Genomic DNA, 24,685 nt, shown 5'->3' on the forward strand with positions numbered 1-24,685 from the left:
CCAATCCGAAGGTCTGGCACACAAGTGGTTACATGACTGACCCACAAACAAATAACTTTAATTTTTTTTTTTTTTTTTTTTTTGAGCAGGAGCTGGGCCTTGAGGGCCCCTGCTCCAACCCCAAGCTGCATTTATGATATAACCCATCACAGCTGGATTTTAAAAATACACAAAAAAATATATAATATACATTATAAAACCTAGGTGGGGTTTGGAGGTGGCCTGAGCGATATGCAAACAGTGAGGACCTTCAGGAAGCTCGGGCAGGGTCGGGATAAGGAAGGGAAGGGGCACAGTACTTCATATGAAACTCATAAATACCCACAGGTGGCTGCTGGACAGGCCCAGCTGGCTCTGGGGGCCTGGGTGTTGAGAAGGGACAGCAGGTGAAGGGTTAACCTTCAGTCCCAGAACTGGGTCTGGGAGCTGGTACTCTAGGCAGGTAGACTGAGGTGGGGAAGAACCTAAGGGAGCAGTGCCCACCAAGGGTTTGTCAGATTCAAGCCTCAGGCAAGAGAAAAATCAAAAGCCTTCTGCTACTCTCTCCCTCTGGGCCTCTGGTCTGCCCAGAGGCTGGGACTCCTTCCTCTACCTTGCTCTCAATCTGGAGGGTGCTGGGGGGGTGCCCCATCTTCCTGGGGCCCCTGGCTAGCTTGTGGGCTAATGAGGTGCTAATGGGGTCTAGTAGCTGCTGTGCTTCCTTCTTCATGCCCAGTCTGAAACAGGTGCTCCCCTAACCCAGCGCCCCTCGATGAGGCTCCACTCCACACTGCAGAGCCTCTCCCCTACCCTGCGGCCAGCCCCCGCCCCAGGGAGGTAGTATAAACCTGGGCTCTGGGGACAAGCAGCCCTGGATGAGAACTCCAGCTCTGCCCACCTCTCCTGTGGGTCCCTCAACTTCCTGGAGCCTGGGCACTTCATCTGAAACCCAGAGACCTATGCTCGCTGTGCGGAGTCTGAGGACCACACAAGCCATGCAAGGAGTCTGGGCACCAGGCCTGGGACACAAAGGGGCAAGGAAGTGTGGGCCCCTCTGTCCTCAGTCCAACCCCGACTGGACACTCCCAGGGCCTCTGCTCACTGACTCCCTTGGTCTCCATCCTGCCCTCACCTGCCCATCATGCTCCCCCAAGGGTGGGTGGGGGGACAGTGGCCACACATGCTGGAGGCTGAAGGTGTCCCCTATCCCCAGCTCTCTGAGGTCACGCGAGGCTGGGCAGAGCAGGGTGATGGTGGGTCAGCGCCCCGGACAGGCTGCCCCACCGCTGAGCCCTCCTCTCCTCTCTTCTCCCACAATTAAAGCGCAGAACAGTGGCAGGGAGTGTGTGTGCTGGGGTAGGTGGGGAGGCCTCCTGGGTCCTGGGCCTGAGGCCTGGCAGGTAGATGAATCCTCAATCCTGGACCCCCCCAGGGGTGCCAGGCAGGTGTGGAGAGGAGATGCTCACCCTGCATCCTTAAGGAGGCGCAGAGGGCACCCTAGTCTTTGACGAGCTTGTAGACATGGTGCTGGGCCCCGTGCTCACTGGTGGAGACTTCGAAGACAAAAGCAATGACAAGCAGGGTCTCCTGGGAGTCCCGGCTCGTGACCACCTGCGGGGTGAGCAGGTAAGAGATTCAGGAGGTCAGGGAGAAAAGGGCCACGGGGCAGGGGGCTGAACAGACCATTCTCCTTTCCGGATCTCTGCCTCTCATCCAAGCGATGTGTCTGGCTACCCAACTTGGAGGCCCTGGCCTGTGGGACTCCCCACGACCCCTGCTGCCCCCATACCTGCAGGATGGTGAAGTTCTCCAGCACGCTGTTCATCATGTACTTCTCGGGCAGGTGCTTCAGCTTGTGGATGAAGTTGATCATGTACTCGCACATGGGCGAGCGGTGGATACGGTACACAAAGCGCCCGTTCTCCAGCCTGGCATACTCAGTCTGCAGAGAATATGGAGAAGGCGTCACTCAGCCTGCCTGCTCCCAGCCCCACCAAGCCACCCAGAGCCCCCACTCACCTCCACCTTCTCTACCACCTGTTTGCCAAAGGAGCACACCTTGGTGGAGACGCTGATGGTCATGCTATCAGCAGAGCTGTACTGAGAGCTGACCCCATAGAAGGCTCCCGGGCCCTCCTGGATGGTGCTGTTGAGGTCGGCCTGGGCATGGGGGTGGGGGGTGTTAGGTGCTGGCAGAGACCAGAAGTATTCCCGCCACACCACATCAGAGTCCTGCCCAAGGATCCATCTCTGGCACTCTGCCCACAAGCCATGAGGATGCAGCAGGGTCAGAGGTCAATGCAGTGGGCCTGGATGTTGCACCTCTGGGGTGGGGAAGGGGGCTTGGAGCAGAGAAGGCCAGGGGGACTCACCCAGAACTTGACAAGGAAGAAGGCATTAGGGGGCCCCTTCTCATAGAGCTCCTTCAGTCCTCCCTTTTTCTCGGGGAATTTGTCATAGATCTGGCGCACATCTACTGCCTCCAGGGGTGGGTCTGAGAAGGCGGGGTTCGTCTGGCCGATGTGCACAAACAGGTGTTTGCTGTACTGTGGGGAGGGCCCAGACAGGGTCAGGAGAGTACTCAGGCTTGCAGGCCCGGGGGCGGGGAAGGGAGCACTGCACAGGTATAGAATTGCCTAGGGCTTCCTGAACAGGCCAGACCCCCAACCCCCAGATCCAGAGTTGCAGCCCTGCATCACCCGGCCGGCCTCTCCACAATTGTGCAAAGCCTCACCCTCACCCCCAAACACGTTACCGTGTCAGGGTCTCGCTGCACCTCCATGAAGGCTGAATACTCCAGGAGCCGCAGCCGGGAGGAGGCAATGGTACGGTCCTGCCACACAGGCACAGAGGCAGCAGCTGAGGGGAGCGGGGCCAGGGGCTCATAACCTGGGAGGGCGAGACAGATTTTCATCTGCATGGATGCATGCAGGTGCTTACTGACAAAGCTGCCCCCAGCTTTCAAAGGTGCCCCTTTTGGGAAGGAACATGAGTTGGATTTTGACTCCCCTACTATGTGTCCTTGTACGGTGTACAACCTGCACAACCATATGTGGTGGCCCTAGTAGTATATATCAAAAACATTTCCTTGTGTGACTATTAATGTGTGTTTAAACAGAAAACACAGAGAAGTAAAAAAGGGAAAGAACAATTACCCAGAATCCCACCATCTAGAAAGAGAAAGTCCTGTTAAGATTTCAGTGCATTTCCTTATGGGGAGTTTTCTACCCACAGAGATGTGTGTAAATGTAGGTTTTGGTGGTGTGTGCTTGTAGCTGTGTATTGGCTATGGTTTTTTGTTTTTCTGAGATGGAGTTTCACTCTTGTTGCCCAGGCTGGAGTGCAATGGCACAATCTTGGCTCACTGCAACCTCCACCCCCTGGGTTTAAGTGATTCTCCTGCCTCAGCCTCCCAAGTAGCTGGGACTATAGCCATGTGCCACCACGCCCAGCTAATTTTTATATTTAGTAGAGACGGGGTTTCACCATGTTGTTCAGGCTGGTCTCGAACTCCTGACCTCAGGTGATCCACCTGCCTCAGCCTCCCAAAGTGCTGGGATTACAGGCATGAGCCACCACGCCCGGCTTGGCTATGGTTTTGTGCCAGAGATCTGGAAGCAACATTGTACAAGGTAAAGGGGCTATTCCTGGCCTGTCCCAATCTCCTATAGATGTCACAACCCCCGCCCTCCCAAAGCAAACACACACAGTTGGACCCCAGCTCTCCTGAGTGGAGGTGCAGGTGCCAAGGGAGAGCACCTCGTGTGGGGAACTTACTGCTGAGCGTCGGCGGCAGGGGCGGCTGGATGGGGTAGGCTGGCTGTGCAAAGGGCTTGATGCTGCAGACAGGAGCACAGCCTGGTGAGAGGGTTCCCTCTTCCCTACCTTCCACCTGGCCCAGCCCCTCTTCCAAGACCCCAGGAGCAAGCCACCCAGCCTTTCTGCTGAGGCCCAGAAATGCATGCTGAAAAGCTAACTCGCAAGCTTTTTGTTTTCTGCACATTTTAGCTTTTGTGAAATCCTGCTGCGTCTCCCAGCTGATCTGCCCATTTAGTGGTGTAGGATTTCATTTCAACCTTCCCCACCCCCCACCCTGAAAAGCTGCTCCTTAAGCTGAGGGTCTTTTGATGAAAGTTGTTTTAGAGTTGAAGAACCAGCACACTTGACCACCTGACTTGTTAACTGAGAGACTGCCTCAGAAACTGAGTGGAAAGTAAACAGAGATGGATGACAAGTGGATGCATGCTGATGAGAGAATGCATAGTGAACAGCCAGTGCATCAGCTGTCCTGCTGCCACTCTCCAGCTTTTTTTTTTTCTTTTTTCAGAGACAGGGTCTCCCTCTGTTGCTCAGGCTGTAGTTGCAATGGTGCAATCAAGTCTCACTACAGCCTGGAACTCTGGAACTCCTGAGCTCAAGCAATCCTAGCCTGCCTTGGCCTCCCAAGTAGCTAGGACTACAGGCACGCACCACCACACCCAGCTAATTTTTTTTTTTTTTTTTTTTTTGAGAGAGCAAGTCTTGCCCTGTTACCCAGGCTGATTCTGAACTCCTGGCCTCAAGCAATCCTCCCACCTCGGCCTCCCAAAGTGCTAGGATTGATTACAGGTGTGAGCCACCACGCAGCCTGCATCCCTCTATTTTTGAATTAAAACTTTGCTCAGCTGTTGCTGGAGCCCAAATGGGAGAGAAGCCCTGTGCGGCTGCCAGGAGGAAGAGGGCGTGGGATGATGAGCCACAATACTCACTCCTGAGAGGGTCCAGGCTGCTGTCCCAGGAGAGGAGGGCTGCTCCAGAACTGCAGGGATGAGACAAGGCCCAGGGGCCCCTCAGCATCCATGAACCCCACTAAAGCTCATCCTTTACAGCACACCCCCACACCAGCCCACCTCCTGGGACCCATGTACCCGTGAGGAAGTGGAGAAGACGGCCTGGGGCAGAGGGGAAGGTGGGCTGAACTTGTTCTGCAGGACACTGGCAGAGACGATCTGGGCAGAGGACATGGACGCCATGCTCTGAAGGGCTTTGTCCTTGGAGACCTGGTCCTGGGGAGAGGAGGCTGCATGAAGCCAGGGCCACGCTGGATGAGGCCAGGCTTGCTTTAGCGCCCCTCCCATGACCCCAGCAGAGTCCAAAGCACTAGGATGGCAGGTGTTCCTGAAGATCCAGGCCTGGATTCCAGCCCCAGCTCTGCTGTGTGATCTTGGGAGAGTCTCTGCACCTTCCTGGTCTCAGTCCCCCAAGTGCCCATCACCGCTGACCACAACCACAGTAAGAAATTATTTTATTCCAAAGGCCAATATATGTCAAGATATTTCCTCTTACTGTATGTCATGTACTCTCCTAATTTCTTTTTTTTTTTTTTTTTTTGAGACGGAGTCTTGCTCTGTCACCCAGGCTAGAGTGCAGCGGCATGATCTCGGCTCACTGCAAGCTCCGCCTCCTGAGTTCAAGCAATTTTCTTGCCTCAGCCTCCGGAGTAGCTGGGATTACAGGCATTCGTCACCATGCCTGGCTAATTTTTGTATTTTTAGTAGAGACGGAGTTTCACCATGTTGGTCAGGCTGGTCTCGATCCCCTGACCTTGTGATCCACCCACCTCTGCCTCCCAAAGTGCTGGGATTACAGGCGTGAGCCACCACGCCCAGCCATTTCGTTTTTTTAAAATGAGGCTTGCACACCTATGAAGTTGGTTTCATAATCTGTCATTTGAAAATCCTGTATTAGGTGTTAAGACCCTTTCCCCCACTCCCACTGGGGAGGGCTGTGCTACTTACCAGGTTCATGGCCTGTGAGGGAGAGAAGGAAGATGGATTAGAGGACATGTGCAGCACCAGGGCTGTGGGCTGAGGGACGTCTTTGCGCCTACCTCCACCCAGTGCCCATGGGTTTTAGCTTCCGAGGAGCCCAAGGAAGCTCAGCAGACCCTCCCCGTCCCCACAGAGGGAGTGCCTGCCAGCTGGGGCAAGCCCTGGAAAGGGCAGAGTGAAGGAAAACAAGCTGGTGCCCTCTGGGTCTGTCCATATGTTCTGGAACTAGGCTCTGGGCATGGGGGCCTGGGGGTAAGAGGCCCCCTCCGCTGCACCGCTGTGGGCAGGGAGAAGAGCACATGGCCGGCGTGAGGCCCTCAGAAGGGCCTCAGTCATGAACCCCAGACTCTGAGATCCGCAGCTGCAGGACAGCCAGCTCTGCAAGGAACTGCCATGCCCACCTCAATAGCCCTGCCGGCCAGTAGCCCCGGGGCCTCCTCCCTGCCCACGGAAGTCCCCATGCAGTTAGTAAGCAGCAGTCAGGAAGAAGGAGAAAAAGAAAAACAGAGAAGAGGAGGGGTGGGCCTTAGTGGCCCCCAGATGGTCTCCCTCTCCCTCACTGACAGGGCCCTTGGGCTTCCTGCTGCCACTTGTGTTTCTTTCTGGACCCCCTCACAGCTTCTCAGCCCCTTGCCTGTCCCAGGCTGGAGCCACAGAGCAGCGACAGGCCTGCACCCAGGAGGGTGCTGGGCAGGCCAGGCCAGGTGGCAGGGGCCCCGTACCTTCAGCTTAGACTGAATCTCCCGAGATTTCCGCCTGGCTAGAACTTGCAAGTGGCTAGAGACCTGTAGAGAGAGAAAGAAAGAGAAAAAGAACAGAAAGAGCGGAAGGAGAGGCAGAAACAGAGCTTCAGCCAGAAAAGAGGCACAGTGGGGCTGGAGAGCTGGCCAAGGAAAGGCCTGAGCTATGCAGAGATAGCGCCATGGGTGAGGGGCCCAGGAGGGCTGAAGGCCCCCGCCAGGCACCCAACATACCTTGATGCCAACCTGGTACTCCCGCACCTTCTTCCGAGCTAGAACCTGTATGTGGCTGGACACCTAGGGGCCGCCCCGCGCCCCGCCAGAGAGGAAAACACAGACAGTGAGGAGGCACAGCCATGGGGTGGCCGCGGGCAAGGAGCATCCCAGACCTCTCATCTCTAGGGAACTACATGTAAATGGGGGGGACCTTTTTTCTTTTTGAAACAGGGTTTATGTTGCCTGGGCTGATCCCAAACTCCTGGGCTCAAGAGATCCTCCCACCACAGCCTCCCGAGTAGCTATGACTATAGGCATGTGCCATTGTGCCCGGTTCAGACACCTCTTGACACTGCCAATTCTGTTCTCTTCTTGGTCTTATCATGATCAAGAGCCACAGTGGCTTCCAAGGCCACCATGTACAGCTGCACAGGTTGTTCACTGGCCCAAAGGGCACCAGTGAGGGCTGAAATCCAGCCCAAGTTCTGCTGCCCAAGCTATGTGTCCTTGTACAAGGCTGTGCCTAACCCTGTCCTCCCCGCAAAAAGGGTGACTTTTCCTCACTGGTGTCCTCAGAGGAGACAACCTTTTTCTTATTGGCACCACAGGTGCTAGCAATGGCCATGGTGCTCCTGTTGGCCATTAGCTTATACACCAAGGCCACATCCTCTACCAGGGATCTCCCTGGTACCACTGCCTGAGTCCTCCTGTCAACCCCAACCACAGCCCCAGCCTATGAAACGAGGCCTGGCCCTCCTGCTTTGCTCCCATAACTTTTTCCCCCAATATACCTTCTTTCTGCTTGGGCTAATATATGCTAGTGTGTATATATGTACTCAGTGGGTGCTCTTAATTGCAATTCTTCTCTAGCCATCTCCTCCTCACAGCCTCCGCAGGCAAACTTGAGCTAATCACTGTCTGGATGTGTGTGCCCTGGGCTGTGTGCCCAGCTGACACCACAGACCCTTGACCTTGTGAAAGATCTGACCCAGAGGCACAGAGAACCCAAATGTCACTGTTTTCCCCAGGAAACACACAGATCCTTGACGCCGCTTCACGCTTTCAGCATTGGCAATTGGCTTTCTTTGCGAGTTGTTTTTACTCCCACAAAGAAAGCTCGTTTTTCTCTTTAATCACAGCCTGACAGTGAGTATGTATGTGATACCTCCTGGTTAGGACCTGGGTGGGTGCTCCTCACACTGCCTCACTGAGCCCAGGAATCAGACTCCTGTCCAGCAAAATTACTGACCACTTCATGCTGTGACAGTAACTGGCGTTTACTGAGCACAGATACTATCGTCCTCTGCATTTATACATACCGACCCCTTGATCTTTACAGCAACACAAAAACATAGGTACTAATATCCCTGACTTACAGATAACAAAACTAAAGCCTGGAAAGGTTAAGCTGTCACACGGCTGAGTGCTACAGCCAGGATTCAAACCCAGGCGGTCTGACTCCAGAGCCCACTCTGACTCCACTCACCACCAAACTACGTTACCAGGACTCACTTGGACCCTTAGCTCAGAAGACTGCCTCCAAATGGTTGACTCTGTAACAGCTGAAAGTCACACAGAGCTTCATTCTAACTTAGTATTTAGTATTTAGCTCTTTTGTCCATATAGAGGCACTGTGCTTACTACGAATTGCTGCATGTATGTATCTGTAAAAACCTAAAACTGCATTTCTTTGCCAAAAGTAATTTTTTCTTTTTTTGAGATGGAGTCTCGCTCTGTCACCCAGGCTAGAGTGCAGTGGCGTGATCTCGGCTCACTGCAACCTCTGCCTCCTGGGTTCAAGCGATTCTCCTGTCTTAGCCTCCCAAATAGCTGAGATTCCAGGTGCACACCACCACACCCAGCTAATTTTTGTATTTTTTAGTAGAGACGGGGTTTCACCATGTTGACCAGGCTGGTCTCAAACTCCTAACCCAAGTGATCCACCTGCCTCGGCCTCCCAAAGTCCTGGGATTACAGGTCGAAAGTAAATTTTAAAAGGATCAAAAAAAACCTTGTCAGTGGTTACTCTTTTTAACACATAAAGACATGCCTTGTCCTCACAACCAGAGGACAGATCCCCTTTCACTGGGATGTAAAAACCCAGAGTTCTAAGAAAGAGTAAAGACAGGGGGAGTTTCATCCTTATACCTTATGCCCTTATAATGAAGACAGTGGTTTCTAAAATTCTGAGCTTGTCAACAGCTGGTTTGTAAAAGCTCTTTTCTGGGCAGCCCTCTCAGGATGCTAGGCAGGAGCAGGTGTGATGGTGGACCCTGAATTCAGGGGCTGGGATGTGCCCCACATCTGCAATCCACCCTGGCCTCAGTTCAAAGTGACCCAGCTTGGCTGGATGTGGTGGCTCGTGCCCGTAATCCTAGCACTTTGGGAGGCTGAGGCGGGAGGACTGCTTGAGGCCAAAAGTTCAAGAACAACATGGCCAACATCGCGAGACCCCATTTTTATATTAATTATAAAACTTTAAAAAAAAAAACCAACAAAAAAAACAGTGACCTAGTGACCCTTGGCCTGTTCCCACTCTGACTAACAGGTTCCTATGAACACCTCTTCCGGGTAGAGAAGGACCCGCTGACAGTTCGCTTCTGAGCTCAGAACGGCTTTCTGTTTATAATAATGTCTGGAATAATAATAACAGCAGCAGCAAATTCTTCTGCAGCGCTTACGCTGTTCTAAGAGTCTTCACATGTTAACTAATTCAATGGCTGAGGATGCAAGGCTGGGAGGCCAACTACTGCCCACTTCCAGGTAGAACCCGTATTTGAACCCAAGGGCTCCAGGGAACAGGGCCCTGGCGCACGCCTCCATGTGGTATCCCTGGTGCCTAGAACACAGCAGTAGGTCAATCATTAGCTAAGTGAATAAATTTGGTGCTGCATGAGCTAGACTTAGGGAGGGTGGTTCATAAATGCTTGAATGAATGAGGGATCGTTGCCGCCCCTACACTGGGTAGGGAGGCTCAGAACCTTCCTTTGAGAAAGAGGTGGAACAGGCCAGACTTGAAATATGCACCATGGGGATGTGCGGGTCCAAATCCCACCAGGACAGGAGGCTGGGAGTGTGAGGGTAGCACTGGCCTCCATTCCTCCAGGTCCCGCCTCCAGCCTGGCCTCTCTCCCAAGCAGTGGGGCCATCACTCCCATCCACTCCCCTTCAGGTTTCTGTCACTACACTGCCACCTTCCCTGGACCAGAAGCCACTAACTGTCTCTTACATCATCATTTTTCTCCACTCCCACCACCACTACCCTCATCCCAGGCCCTGGCACTGTTGATCTAGGCCTCTGCTTATGCCCGCAATGGCCAGCCTCCCTGTCTCCAGCCAGCCCTCTCTAATCCATTGTCCCGGCTGCTTGAGGGCCTTCCTCAACAGCTGCCACCTGTCACTCCCTGCTCCATACCCTCCTGTAGCCCACCACTGCCCCTTGGGGAACCTGTCCCCCATGTCTCCTGCTGAGTGTCCCCTACCCCAGCAGTCCCCACCCTCCCTCCACCACATCAGGCTGCCCACAGGCACAGCTCTTTCCTGCCTGGGGGGCTTGAAGAAGTTACTTAACTTCCCTATGCATCACTTTCCTCATAGTAAAAAAGACAATTACTGTACCTATCTAGTAAGGTTACTGAGAGGATTAAATAAATTAACTTAAAGGAAACTCTGTATGGGTTTACCATGATTATTAGTTGTATATCCAACTTCCTCAGCCTGGAAGGAAGGGTCTTCTCCCTTTTCTCTGCCTGGCTAACTCCCATTCCTTCTTAAAAATATATCCCGAGTGTCATCTCCTCCAGGGAGCCTTCCCAGCTCTCTCTCCCCACTCCCCTAGCCTTGTCTGGGTTGGCTGCTTGTCCCAGGGTGCCCTGCACCCACCCTCTCTCAGCCCCGCCACCTTGCTCTGTACCCATCCATCTGACCATCTGGCTCCCTGACTGGTGAGTGAGCCACTCAGGGCAGGGACCATGTAGCAGCCACAGCAGCCCCGTGGGCTTATCTGTGGTCCCTGAACCACAGGCCCTGGGCAGGGTAGTAGGTGGTCAGAGAGGACAGTGGGGCCATCTCTCCAAGAGAAGTGGGAAGGGTGAATGGAGCTGCTTGGGGGTGGGACGGCGTAAAATCGAGGGGGTAAAGGGGAGTGTGATGAGGCAAGGAGGGTGGCAGTCCAGGTCAGGGGCAGCCTCGAGGAGGTGGGCAGGGTAGGGGCAAGGGGTTGACCGGGGCAGCTGAGACAGAGTGTGTGGGTGGCGGGCCCAGCATAAACCGTCTCTCTACCTGTTTTCTCGTCCGAGTCTTCCCCGTCCTCAGTTTAATATAGCGTGCAATCAACTCATTTCGGCCTAGATTGGGGTGAGAGAGAAAATGAGGCATGGGCAAAGGGTGAAGCCAGAGGCTGGAGGCCCCCACCCCACCGGGAAGCCACTCCAGGACCCTCCCCAAAACACTGCTCTTCTGTTCCTCACTCTCTTCACTCCAAGCTGCACATGCAGGGCATGCAAAGGTGGCTGGGGAGTCACAGCTGCATCCTACCACCTCCAGGACCTAGAGGGGCTGCTCTTCAGGGGAGGGGTGCATGAGAGGCTGCAGGGTAGGAGGAAGGAGGGCCGAGCAGCACTAGGCACCCTGACAGGCTTCCCTGCAGACAGACCGGGTGGCTGTGGTACAGGTCAGCAGGACAGTAGCTGAGTAGGGCCTGTCCTGGCCAGGCACGCCCATCCTCCCAGCCCCCAGCAGTGCTTCCTGCCTGTGTCACCAGCTCCAGTACTCTTAGTGCATGGATTTGTGGGGGCGTGTGAATGAGCCTGCCCCAGGTGGATGTCCTGCCCCTTGCTCTGTCTTTACCCTGGTCAAGTCCCTTCCCTTCTCTGGTGAAAGACCAGGAAGGACAGGAAGGCAGCACTGACCGCCTCCAATGTGCCTCCTACACTGGCGGCCTGTGTCAAGATGTGTCACTGAGCATGTCGCCATGTCCTTGTGCCTGTCACCCCCATGTCACCAGTTCCCAGTGTCTCTCCACGCTGTGAGAGCCTTGTGAGCCTTGGGGTGCGGGGTCTGTTCTGCACCACAGACCCTCTGAGGGCCCAAAAGCTGCCGGTGTCCAGGGACTTGGGCGTGAAAGGGGGATGCCTGGGCCACACGGCTGAGCCCAAGTCAGCATGGTCAAGGTGTACACCTCTACCCCCAAATCCAGGCTCTCTGCCCTCCAACCCAAGGCCTCCCCAGAATGGCCAAATTCTCCAAATTCCATTCCGATGACTGAACCAGCCCCATTGCTCCTCCCTTCCCGCCAGCCCCTCTCCACCCCACTCTCTCCACCCTGTCTAAAAATACCCTGTGGGGCTCCCCAGCCTGGGAGGCAGCAGTGGGGGCGGACAGCACCCACCCTGCGGAAGGCACCCTGGACCATCTGCCTGCCCCCAAGGTGGGGCTCTGGGGCTGGGTGGGCGTGGCCAAGGGGGGCGTGGCCAAGGGAGAGGGAGCGGACCTGATCCCTTCCCACAGGCGCGCCCTGGGAAGGGCTGGGCCTGCCTCGCTCAGCCACGGGTTGCTGGGAGGAATAGGGGAGCTGGCCAGGAACCAGGCCCAGAAGGGTCGAGTTATCCCAAAAATGCAGCTCTGGGAGAGCCCTCTCAGGGCTGGACAAGAGGGGACACTCCCTTCTGGAAATGGGCAAGATGGCAAAGAGGAGGGCCAGCAAACACAAGGAGTGGGGAAGGGGACTGAGGAGGGAACGCGTCCCCACAGCCCCAACGCAGGCCTTTGTCCCGTGCGACCTCCCACAGCCCACACTGGAGAGAACTGTACGGGCTGTGGGAGTCACCGGGCGACTATCACCGGGCCTCCTCTCCACATCCTCCTCCGGGAAGGGACCCCGTTCCGGGCCTCGACCAGCGCAGACTGGGCTGACCCACTTTCTTGGGCCCACTGAGTCACCTCGAAACCTCCAGGCCGGTAGCGGGGAGGAGAGGAGGAGCAGGCGGGGGTGCCAAGGTGTGGGCTGCGCCCTGGTTAGGGGGCGAGCCCGGCTTGTTTATGAGGAGGAGCGCGGAGGAGGATCCAGACACACAGGCTTGCGCGCCCAGACTCGCCCGGCCAGCGGCTGGCGGCCTCCGACGTCACCAAACCGGTTGGGTGAGAGGGCAGAGAGCAGGGGGAAGGGCCGCAGTCCCGCCCGCGCCCCCCCGCACGCACCGTACATCTTGCCCTCGTCTGACAGGATGATCTTCCGCCGGCCGCAGGGCGGGTAGATGGCCAGGGCCTCCTGGAAGCTCTGCTCGATGTCCGGGCTCCACACGCCCTCCGCATCGTTGTCCAGCCCCTTGTCCAGGCCCTCGGGCCCATCCTCCCGGGCCTCCCCGGGGCTGCTGCTGGCGTTCCAGCTGTTGGACGCTATTGTGCTGGTTGCTCTGGGCTCTGGGCCTGAGCCCGCTGGGCGGCTGAGCCTGGGGGACAGACAGAGTGGAACTGGGACCAGGGTCCTCCTCGACCACAGCAATCTCCTATCCCACAGCCGCTGGCTCTGGAGCTCCGCCCCCAGCCCCAAGCCCACCCTAGGAGCAGGTGCTCCAGGTGGAATGGAGGTAACCAGAGGAACAACCACAGCTTGTTCAGAGCTGTGTGACCTGGGATGCACGCGCTACTTCACCTCTCTAGGCCTCAGTCCTGTAAAACGAGAAAAGGGTCTCCTTGAGGAGACCTCCTTGAGGTTGTGAGGGTTAAAATGTAAATGAGCTCACAACAAAGTACCAACCACATGCCCAGCTCATAATACTCAAGAAATAGGTAATCGGTAACAACAATGCCTCATACCAACACAGCACTTTTGTAGGGAAAAGGCATTTTCATATTCATTCAAACCTCACAAAACTAGGCCGGCGTGGTGGCTCATGCCTGTAATCCCAGCACTTTGGGAGGCCGAGGTGGGTGGATCATTTAAGGTCAGGAGCTGAAGACCAACCTGACCAACATGGTGAAAACCCATCTCTATTAAAAATATATCAGGTCTGGACACAGTGGCACATGCCTATAATCCCATCACTTTGGGAGGCCGAGGTGGTTGGATCATGAGGTCAGGTGTTCGAGACCAGACTGACCAATATGGTGAAACCCCATCTCTACTAAAAATACAAAAATTAGCCGGGCATGGTGGCACGCACTTGTAATCCCAGCTACTCAGGAGGCTGAAGCAGGAGAATTGCTTCAACCCAGGAGGCAGAGGTTGCAGTGAGCCGAGATCACGTCACTGCACTCCAGCCTAGGCAATAGAGCGAGACTCCTCAAAAAAAAAAAAAAAAAAAAAAAAAAAAAAATTAGCAGGGCATGGCAGCACACTCCTGCAATCCTAGCTACTCAGGAGGCTGAGGCACGAAGATCACTTGAACTCCAGAGGCAGAGGTTGCAGTGAGTGGAGATAGCACCACTGCACTCCAGCCTGGGTGACAGAGCAGACCTTGTCTCAAAAAAAAAAAAAAAAAAAAAAACACACACACACAAAAACAAACAAACAACCAACAACACAAAAAAACACTAAAGCAGGGAAGGTAGGGAATAAAGCCCATTATCCAGAGACGAAAACTGAGGCTCACAAGGTCACGCAGCTGCCAAAGGCATGCTGAGGAGCACAGAGAGGAGGAGCAGAGGAGCAGGGCTGTGTTTCCTCAGCTCTCCCTGTCAGCTCCTCCTCCCCAGTGTCCAGATCCCCAATCAGGGACCTCCACCCCTCACTCTCGCCCCAGCATCAGTGCAACCCTGCTAAGGACCCCTCAGGGGACAAGGAGAGTCCCTGACCCAGAAGGGTATCATTTTATCTTCCCCAAATCGATAACTAACCAGAACTCTGCCAAGGGGCCTAATGTAGGGCAGGAACTGCCCCAGGAATTACAAAAAGGGAACTGGCGAGGGAGCAGCTGAGAAGGTGCTTGGCCAACAGCCTGGCTCAACCTCACCCGCTCCTCTATCCCACTTCCTGTTCCCGCACCTCCAGGCCCCACAGCAGCCCGTAAACCACCCACACGCCCGCCCCCGCCCTGGCCCATCCTCCGTGTGGGCCAGGGCTCTGTAAACTGTGAGTGCCCTGAACCTGCCAGGCTATTAATTTGGACCACACCCCACCAGGCCCCCTATCACTCACAACCCCAAGACTCACCCCAAATCCCCTTCAGCCCCAGAACCCACATGTCCAGTGTATTCAGGGTCCTGGAAACCTAAGAGCCCATGATGGCTGGATCCTGGGACTTAGCTCTGGGCAGCAGGGAAAGGGGAGGGGTGGAGATGTAGGGGACACCGTCAGAAGCCAGGGAGAGGAAGATGAATTCCAGGTCCTGCTGCTTGAGTCGGGGTGGACTCTCTCTGCAGAGGCACCTGTTTGCTTAGGGAGGCTTGAGGGGGTCACTAGTAGAATGAGGTGGGGAGGGCCTGGGAGGTCGGAATGTCAGCCAGTTATTCGGTTATTTTTTTTCTTTTTTAAATTTTTTATTTGTTTTTTATTTTTTAGACGGAGTCTTGCTCTGTCGCCCAGGCTGGAGTGCAATGGCGTGATCTCTGCTCACCGCAACCTCCACCTCCTGGGTTCAAGCGATTCTCCTGCCTCAGACTCCCATGCAGCCTCCCCCCTCAGCATGGTGGCACGCACCTGTAGCTGGGATTATAGGCGCATGCCACCATGCCCAGATAATTTTTTGTATTTTTAGTAAAGACGGGGTTTCACCATGTTGGCCAGGCTGGTCTCAAACTTCTGACCTCATGATCCGCCAGCCTCGGCCTCCCAAAGTGCTGGGATTACAGGCGTGAGCCACTGCGCCCGGCCCTTGGTTATTCTAAACTATTATTCAGTTAGTTATTCGGCTATTCAACTAATTATTGTAATTATTCTAAACTATTGAGTCTAGACTTAATATTACTACTACTAACAGTACCTGCCATATGCCAGGCACTGTTCTGGGATTTCACACACATTGACTCATTTAATCCTCACAATAACCCTATGGGGCAGATACTATTATTATTCCTAGTTTATAGATGAGGAATCCAAGAAACAGAGAAGTTAAGCAACTTGCCTTAGGGCACACAACAAGTAAGTACTAGGGCTGGGTTCTGAACCCAGGTAAGCTGGCTTCGGTTTTATAACCAGGAAGGTTATAGGGAGGGTGCTGAGAGACCCCACCACCTGAGAGAGAAAGGAGGTTCAGCTGTCATAGCAACTGCCCTAAGTCTGCCCAGGAGGTCCCCCTCAACCCAAGCAGCTGGAGCAACTTCAAGACCCCCGCACTGCCGTACAGCCCTTTCTGTGATGCCTCCAGAGCCACCAGGAATCTCTCTCCCATGGCCAGTGGGCGGCGAGAAGGAGCTGTGCCCCTGACCTGTCAGAGGGGCCAGATGCCCTCATTCCCAGCCTGTCCCTCACCCCAGGAAACTGGATCCAGAGCCCCAGGCCCTACTCCTCAACCAGAAGGGAATTCTTGGAATAGAAATGTGAGGGGTAAACAAAATAAATATAAATAAATAAATAAATAAGGAAATGTGGGGGGTGGTGGCTCACGACTATAATCCCAGCACTCTGGGAAGCTCACTTGAGGCCAGGAGTTCAAGACCAGCCTGGGCAACATAGTGAAAACCTTGTCTCTATTTTTAAAAATTAAATTTAAATTAAAAAAACAAAAAGAAAAACAAAATTAAGGGGACAGGGGTGTGCTAGCTGGGTGGGGGCACCTAGCGACTCCCCTGTTGAAATAGTTGGGATGCAGGGCCTGTCCACAGGTATCAGTCTGACACTGCCACAGAGCTGTTAGAGGGGAGGGAGAAGAGGGGCTACAATGAGCTAAGACCCCTCTTAACCCCTTTCCCGAGGCCTCCCTCGAGCAGCAGCGGCCCAGGCAGCCCCAGACTTTTAAAGCAACTTTCCTGCCTCCCCCAAGTCCCTGCCCGCCTCCCCTCAAGCAGGCTGTGGCTCCCCCTTCTTAGGGTGATGTCAGCCCCGCCCCGCCCCCCGCGGGAGCACTGTGGCCAAATATGGCGAACACAGCAGCAGGCTTGGGAGCTGGGACAGACTGGGGGGGCGGGGCAGGCGGCCCCTGGCTGGGACCGCTGGCAGCTGGTGAGGGGGAGGGGAGGGGGGACGGCCCAAAGGACGTGTCAAGGAGAGAACAGGACCACCGTCCCTCTCTTCGGCTGGCTCCTAGACGCATGTGAGACTCACTTTCTAGGAACGCTCCTAGGGGCAGAGGCACCAACACAGGGGCAAGTGGCACTCCCCACACACAGCCATGCACAGGAGCACACTGTGCAGAGGGGCTGTGTGAGTGCTCGGGAGGACAACCACGTGAGAACGTGCACCCCCAAGCTGAGGCACACACATGGGCAGTCGTGGGCAGGCAGCTGCCCCCGTCTGGGGGCTGGACCGGGGTCTCAGTGGAAGGGAGTCTGCAGGAGGCGTGAGCACTGGCTGCTCTGTTCTCCTAGAGACCAGCATGTGCCCGCCTTCTTCTCCCTAGATCCTCTAACTGCTGGGACCCAGGCCGGGCTGAGAGAGGAGGCTATGGCTCCCTGGACAGGTGCGGGCTGGGCTGGGGCAAATGTGGGACTCTGGCTTGCTGGAGGGGTGGGACATCTAGAGAAGGCTGACTGCGGGCGAGAGGGCAAGCCCTGGGCTGCTGGCTGACGATGCCCAGGTATCTAGAAACTGCCTCGCTGCGCTGTGCCATGAAGAGGGGTAGGAGAGAGAGGAGACCCAAGTGAGGGTCAAGGGGAGGGAGACGAAGGCCGGGGTGGGGCCTGAGACAGACAGGAGGGGCAGGGGAGACAGGCTGGGGGAGAGTCTGGGGCAAAGAGAAGCTGAGGTGAACCCAGAGAGAAAACAGACCAGAGACAGGAGAGTCCCAGTGAGTGACAGACAGAAAGCCCAACCCAGCGGGGGACAGACCAGAGCCCCGCAGAGTGAAGGGAGAGACCCCAGGAGAGATGTGGAGGCAGGGCGGGGGAGTGCTGGACCCTCAGACCCACAGACTGACAGACAGAGCCGGTGGGGGGTGAAGGGAGAAGGGGAGAAGGAGGGCAGGGGAGGGGCACAGACAAGGCAACCAACAAAGACCTAGAAAGAGACACACAGCAGAGAGGGGTAGACCAGAAACTCAGATATGATAGGCATCGAGGGAGGGGCAGACCAGGAGGGGATGGGGAGAAAGAGAAAGACAGGGACAAGGACAGAGACCCAGAGGCCAAGGCAAAACAGAGGCAGGGAGTGACAAGGGAGGCCACTGCCAGGGGCTGGGGCTGGCCACCATCCAGGACACCCCCACTCCCATCTCAGGGGCTCCTACCCTCCACCTCCTCTCAGAAACCCTCCCATCTGCCTCTGCAGAGGAGTCCTGTTGTACCTGTCCTGCAAACCCGCCAGCAGGCTGCAGACCCCCAGGGGACTCAGTCTGCCTTCACCCTCATCCTGACCAGCCACACCCGCTTCCCCTCTCCCAGGGCCCTCAGCCTTTCAGGCTCAGAAGGCCTCTGGGTGGAGGCAGGGATGGGGGCTAGGAGGCTGGGTGAGCAGGCTTTGGGGCCCTGGGGAAGATAAGGGGCACCTTGCTGCCCACCCCCACCCTGGGGCAAGACCTGCCGGAAGAACTGGCTGGACAGCTCCAGGGATCAGGCTGGAGCTGGGGCCGCTGCAGAGGCCCTGGTCCCCCACCCCCACAGGCCCTGCAGCCTCCAGACCACCCAGCCCTGTAGCTCCCTTTAGGGGCCCCAGAGCCACTGCCTTGGTAGGAGGCACAGAAAAAGCCAGTCTGGGTGGGTGGGCACCTCCTATCTTACCCCTTTCCCTGCACCAGCCCTGCTGGGAGGACGAGCTGAGCTGTGACCTTCCTGGGTCTAGCAGCCAGCAGTCCACCCCTGCAGGGACCCCAGCCCCCAAAGCATTCTCACTTGGAGTGAGAACATCACTCAAAATGTGGCAAGATCAGTGAAATCAGCAGTTTCCTCCCAAATCTCTGCCCTCAAACCTGAGCTGGGCTGACCAGCCAGGGGGTCGAGGATGGGGAGGGCAGCTGAGGAGGGCTAAGGGAGCCTCCCACCCCCTCTGCCTTTTCCTCCCTCCTCCCCTACCCGCCCCACAGCGGGCCAGCTGTTCTCCAGCTGCCAGAAGCTCCCACCCTAGAAGTAGCCATGCTCTGGGGCAGCAGAGCAAGTAGGGATGTATCTGTCTCCCCCACCTCCAGCCCAAGGACCCCGGAGGGACCCTGCCAAGCAGCCACACCCTGCCAGGCTGGGGAGGGATTCCCTCCTTCCTGGAACAGGGTCTCAATTTTTACAGGAGGAAGCAATTTGCAGAGCCCACTAGGAGGGAGGTGGGGGCCCCTCCACTCTCTCCCCACCCCCCGCCCCGCTTATTAATGTGCTTCCAATTTGGGACTGGAGACTCTCTGCCCCTCCTCCCCATACTACTTGGGAAAGGGGCTTTCTCAGGGAGCAGAGGGGGTTGGGATAGTCCCCCCAGGCCTCCTTCTGCAAAGCTCATCTGTTGTCACGCTCCTGCTCCCTGAAGCAGTATAGGGGGTAGGAGGGTGGAGACTCAGCCCTCAAGTCCCCTGCAGAGAGAAGGGCCCAGTTTCCAGACCTCCCTTCACCCCCTCCCTGGGACTGACTTATCTCCTCATCTTGTCCTGGTCCCAGGGTGGGAATCTCAGGTATCCAGTGGGAGACAGGCTATATGGGTTTCTCAGTTCTCAGTTACCATGCCAGACTCCTGGTACTCTGGGTCGCCCACTGGGCTCCCACCAGCCACTCAGTCAGTGCCCTCATGAGAGTCACGGTGTCATCTAAGAACAAATAGGTTTCCTCTGCGCCCTTCCTCTCGCTCGCATACACAGTTGCGTCACAGCCACTGTCCTGCTCATTCACTGTTACCCGCATCTCTCTCCTGCTGGGTTTTTAAAAACGTCTTTATTGTGATAAAATATACATAACATCAAGCTTACCATTTTAGCCATTTCTAAGTGTACAATTGAGTGGCATTAATTACATTCCTTCTTTGTTTTTATCAGTGTCTTTCTCATTGTCTTCCACATAGATGCCACACGTGTCAGGGACCACAGGCCCCCAAATGCATCCCACAGAGCCTCCTACACGCCCTGCCTGGCACAGCCCTGGGGGTGTCACCCACACTACCCGAGAGTCCCAAACACGCTCAGATAGTGACCACCCACCCACAGCGCCAGCATCAGTCACGCCCCACAGTTTCTCTCACATACGGTGTCGCTTTCTGGTGCTCAGTGTCACCCACACACCGCATACCATATTCATGCTTGGCACATGTCGGATGGGGCCCACCTTGCTGGTACACACATCATACTGACACAGAGCTGGTCATGTTGTTTCACCCGCACGTAGTGTCACATGTAAGTCACACACAGACAAACCTGAGGCCATCTCACATGCTGCGTCACAACATGCAGGTCACAAGTGGTCACACCACAGCGTAACACATCACACAGATCGCCACTCATCCGGCTTCTCACGCACACGCGCCCGCGCGCTCACATACACACAGCATCATGCGAGTGCGGTGTCCTTCACACACAGGTCACTTGAGCATCAGAGCCACACCCAGTGTCAGCTGCAGGCACACACAGATGGTTAGGCAGCCGGCTTCCTTCATCGGCACATCCTGGGTGATGCCCTGGCACACACAGAACATCCCCCATGCAGGTTCTCAGGTACAGAGGTGGCGGCACACCTGGACACACGAAGAGTCACCCAGTTTCTCTTATGGACGTGTATATCTGTCACACACACGAATGTCACAAAGCCACAGTTTCTCTCCTGCATACACCCAGCCCCGCACAAGTTGCTCTGACCAAGGTTCTCTTCCACACACATCCAGCCCCACAGAAGACAAGTCTCACCCACATAGAATGTCCCACTCATGGCTTCTCTCACACACATCCAGCGTCACACACAGTTGCATTCTCATTTCCCTCTAACACTTCCTGCCCTTTCAGGCCTGGCAGGGAGCACAGGAAACAATCGGCACTCTAGGAAACCCCAAGGGCTGAGGCTTTAGGGATGTGCAGGGGGATGAACCTCTCCGGCCCTAACCTCAACCTCCTGTGGGTCGGGGAAGACAGGCAGAGCCCTTTCCCTGGCAGGGTTCTCCCTGGAGGGAAGCGGCCCCTTCTGCAGACAGCCCAGGGCTGGCACAACACCAGGAGGGGAGGGGAGGGAAGGCAGGGCAAGGCCCCAGGGACAGTGCCGAGTGTGACCTGCTGACCTCCCCAGTTCTACCCAGAGGCAGATCCTCAGGGCCACCTCTGGGACCCCACAGCTTCTGCAGCCCCCATGTGGGAAGAAGAGGCTGCGACCTCCTAGCCCCTTCACAGAAAGCTGCAGCGTTTAGACCCCTGGGCTCCTCTCCCCATCCTGGGCGGGGAGGAGGAGGAGGGCAGGACCAGCGATTTCCACACTGAGCCCTGGGACCCCCACAGGTGTTTGGGAGTGGGGCAGAGGGTAGAGCCACCCAAGCGGCCTCTGAGCACCCTTTGTGCCATCCAGCCCTAACAGAACCCATGACCACTTCAGAGGCAAGATCCCCCAATCCACCAAGCCCCCCTGTCCCTTGACACCTGCTCCCCGCCACCTTTTCAGCCCTGTTCATCTGGCTGAGCTACTCCTCAGTCACCCCTTGGTTTGTCCTTGCCTTCTTCCTTGGGCCACTGGATCACCCACCCACCTCTCCAGACCCCACCAAGTTCAGGTTCCATCAAGGGAGAAGGAAGGCAAACTGGGAGACAGACTCTGGGAGGAGCTCAGAGAAAAGGGACTTGAGAAGTCATTCATTCCAAGCAGGGAAACTGAGGCCCAAAGGGGCCTGCCAAGATGGCACAACTGGTTAAAGGTCCGGAGGTGACCAGATCCCTATTTCTTGACCACCTCTGTTGAGATATCTTCTCCTTTGATATTGTTGAGAATATCAAATCCTCCCGGTTTTAACATTCCTTCAGTTGGCAGAAAGTGCCAGGGTCTACAAACCTTAGGGTGAGGATGGGAGCAGGGCTCAGGACCCATGTGATGCTCCTGTACACTTAATGCGCTGCTCTGTCCTGGCAACCACTGACCACTCTAACAAGCCATTCCCCAGCCCAGATGCCCTCATTAGCATTAATGACGTTCCCTCCCTAGCGGGGTAGGGGAAGGCCCAAGAGCTCGGGACTCATACTGGCTCCTACCCTCTCCCTGAGGAGGGGGCATCCAGGGCCCCTGAAGTTACCCTTACTGGACAGCCTTGTCCTGGAAGATCTGTGCGCTCTGCCCACTGGGTGAGCAGGGACCCAGAAGACCACAGAACCACATCCTTTAGGGAGTGCCCCTACGAGAGGGGTCTTGGCGGGAGGGGGGCTACAGGAGTCTAGAAGGGAGAGGACATAATTCCCCCAAATCTCCAACTTTTGAGGAAAGCCTCCCCTCCTTGCCCCAGGTGGCCCCAGCACTGGGGTGGAACATGTGTACAGAGAACCAGGCCACAAGAGACTGGATACGCAGAGCCGCTATGGGCACCAGCCCCTCTGAGCTGTGTCCAGCCCCTACCCCTATGCCCTGTTCTTCCGGACAACAAGTCCAGGCCTGACCTGGTTCTGCCCCTACCTGGAAAGAGGGAAGACACAGAAGAAGACAGCCCCTGAGAAGTCCGCCCCAAGGCCTCCTTCCCCCTCGCACTGAAAGAATCTCTCAGCCCTGGATCAGGGCCCCTCACCAGGAAAGTTGACAGAGCGGGGTCTCAATGACACTGCCCCAGGGCCCAGCTGGGCTGGAAAACAGATCCAGACCAGCGCCCCCAGCCCTCCCTCCCCTAGCAGGAATAAAGGGCATGACAGACAATGGTGGGGACCGGGGTAGGAAGCGGGAGACCAGCCACCCTCAAACCTTGTCAAGTCTAAACAAGGGCCCTGAGAGTGTGGGGAAGAAAAGGCCCCAAATCCAGACCCCTCCGAGCCAAGCTCACAGCGCTCAGGGCTGGAACTCTGAATCAGCACCCCGACGCAGGCGGCAGAACTGAAGGGAACGTGAGCCCCTCCCTGCCTCTCAGGGGACACACGGCCGGGGCGCGCGGCTTTGGTCCCAGACACCCTCCACAACCCAGCGCAGCCGCGGCACCGCGCGCAGAAACCGGCCTGGGCGCTGGGAGGCCGGGCCCGAGGCCTGCGTGGAGCTGAGGCCGGGCGGGCTCCGGGAGCGCGCGGGCCGGGAGTCCAAAGGGCGGCGGGGCCCGGGACTGGGCGCCCCGGATATGAGCTCCAGGGTGGCAGGCAGGCCCTCCACACTGTGCGGCCCCCGGATCCCCGCCCCGACCCCCCAAGCACGGACGGCGGGACAGGCGACGGCACGGGGGACAAGGTCTCCCCGGCTTCCCCACCTTCCCGGACCAACTCGTCCCCGTCGCGGGGGGGTGGGGAGGGCGGGGGGGCGGGGCTTCCCGGAGAGATTTTCCCCCTTCCCTCTAAACTTCCCGGCACCCCGATCCGGGGCTCCAGCTCCGGCTGGACAATAGCTCGGGGACCCAGTCCCCCTCGAGTGTCGCCCCCCCAGCCAGCCCAGCCGACCAACCAAACCACCTCTCCCGACCGGGGCCTCCTCCCTGCGTCCGCCCGGCTTACCTGGTCCGAGCTCGCGGGGGCGCTCCGGCCGGGCCGCTCCGCCGGGCCCGAGGGAGCCGCGAGGGGGGCCGGGGAAGGGGGGTCGTGGGGAGGGGGCTGGCCGGAATGTGCGGAATGAGCCGGGCTGGAGCGGGAGGCGCCGAGCGCGGAGGAGGGAGCGAGCGGGACGGAAAGTTTGTGTTGAGGAGCCGGGGCGGGGGTGGGGGCTGCGGGAAGGAGGGGGCGGGGCGCGCAGGGGGCGGTGCTGGCCGGGAGGGGCGGGGCCGTCCAGCCGCGCTCGGGCCGCCTACCCCGCGGCCTCACGACCCGGCCACCCCGGCTGGCGCGCGCCTGGGCGCCCCGCTCCTCGCCCGCCCGTGCGGAGCTGCCTTCCTCCCCCTGTGCTCCGGGCCTCGCCCCGCTCCCGGGCACCCGCCGGAATTTGGGGCTCCGGCCTGGGGCGGGGCCGAGGGCGGAGCCCTCGCCTCGGGGGCAGGGCTCCCGTCGGTGCCGGGGGCCGTGGGTGCCGCGTCACGAGGAGCCCGGCAGAGCCGGAGCGCACGGGTCCCGGGGCTCCCGGCCCCTCCACCCTAGTCCCGAGCCGCCGAGGCGGAGCGTACCCTCCAGCTCGCGGGCCTGCCCCCCACTCCCGGGGCCCCAGACCCGGCTCCGCCCTGGCGGCTGCGCCCGCCCTGCCGGGACCCGGTTTGTCTGGTTCTCCCCGCGTGGCTAGTTTCTCGAATTTCTTCTCCCTTTCTCCTTCTTCCCCGACCTCCGGGACCCTCCCTTTCGCCCCAGCTCCCCGGGCCCCCGCGGGGGGCGTCTCGACGCTGTGCGGCCGCCGAGTTTCGGTAGGACCCGCGACGGGCGCGGGGAGGGGACGCGGGAGCGCCCGGGGCCTGGGCGGGAGTGGGACGGGGGTTGAGGCTTCCAGCCCGCGCCTCGGACGCCTCCTGCCGCCTCGTTCTCCGCACGCGCTGAGGAACCACCGCTCCGCTTGGCCAAGGACGCGGCTTTATTGGGGATGTGGGTGCCTGGCCCTCGTCCCCCATCACCTACCCCCTCCTCCTAGCCCGCCCCAGCTCCTCGGAGCCCTAGCGCGGTCCCGGGGAGAGGGGAGGTTAAAACAACACTGACTACTGCTCCCGGACAGGAAGTGACTGGGGCGCGGGGAGGAGGGGGGCACAGCGGCGCAGGCGAGCTCCGAGACCAGATGTGCGGCTCCAACTCCAGATGTTCTTCATCTCCGTCCTACCCGTCCGGGCTCCTCCTGCCTCGGCCTGTGCCAGGCTGGGGAGCGGACGGAGGTCACCGA

The 24,685-nt window shown here is 57.5% G+C and overlaps 1 protein-coding gene across 2 annotated transcripts; it reads right to left on the reverse strand.

Annotated features, from left to right (window-relative positions):
* Positions 1–56: 56 nt before the first annotated feature.
* Positions 57–23,596, reverse strand: TEAD3 (TEA domain transcription factor 3). 2 transcript variants are annotated; one of them, XM_063707545.1, is made up of 13 exons: positions 23,392–23,596; positions 12,944–13,194; positions 11,027–11,091; positions 6,764–6,826; positions 5,757–5,768; positions 4,887–5,024; positions 4,728–4,777; positions 3,757–3,818; positions 2,735–2,868; positions 2,352–2,525; positions 1,999–2,139; positions 1,769–1,921; positions 57–1,590 (listed from the first exon to the last, which is right to left on the reverse strand). In XM_063707545.1, exons 2-13 carry the CDS (start codon positions 12,948–12,950, stop codon positions 1,477–1,479), a joined length of 1,113 nt encoding a protein of 370 aa, XP_063563615.1. In that variant the 5' UTR covers positions 12,951–13,194; positions 23,392–23,596; the 3' UTR covers positions 57–1,476. The 2 variants fall into 2 exon arrangements, with proteins under 2 accessions (XP_063563615.1, XP_063563616.1); XM_063707546.1 differs by lacking the exons at positions 5,757–5,768; positions 6,764–6,826; positions 11,027–11,091; positions 12,944–13,194; positions 23,392–23,596 and having other exon boundaries at positions 2,352–2,520; positions 4,887–5,687.
* Between the last annotated feature and the right edge of the window lie 1,089 nt (positions 23,597–24,685).

This window comes from Gorilla gorilla, chromosome 5, assembly GCF_029281585.2.
Source record: "Gorilla gorilla gorilla isolate KB3781 chromosome 5, NHGRI_mGorGor1-v2.1_pri, whole genome shotgun sequence".
Taxonomy (NCBI): Eukaryota; Metazoa; Chordata; class Mammalia; order Primates; family Hominidae; genus Gorilla; species Gorilla gorilla.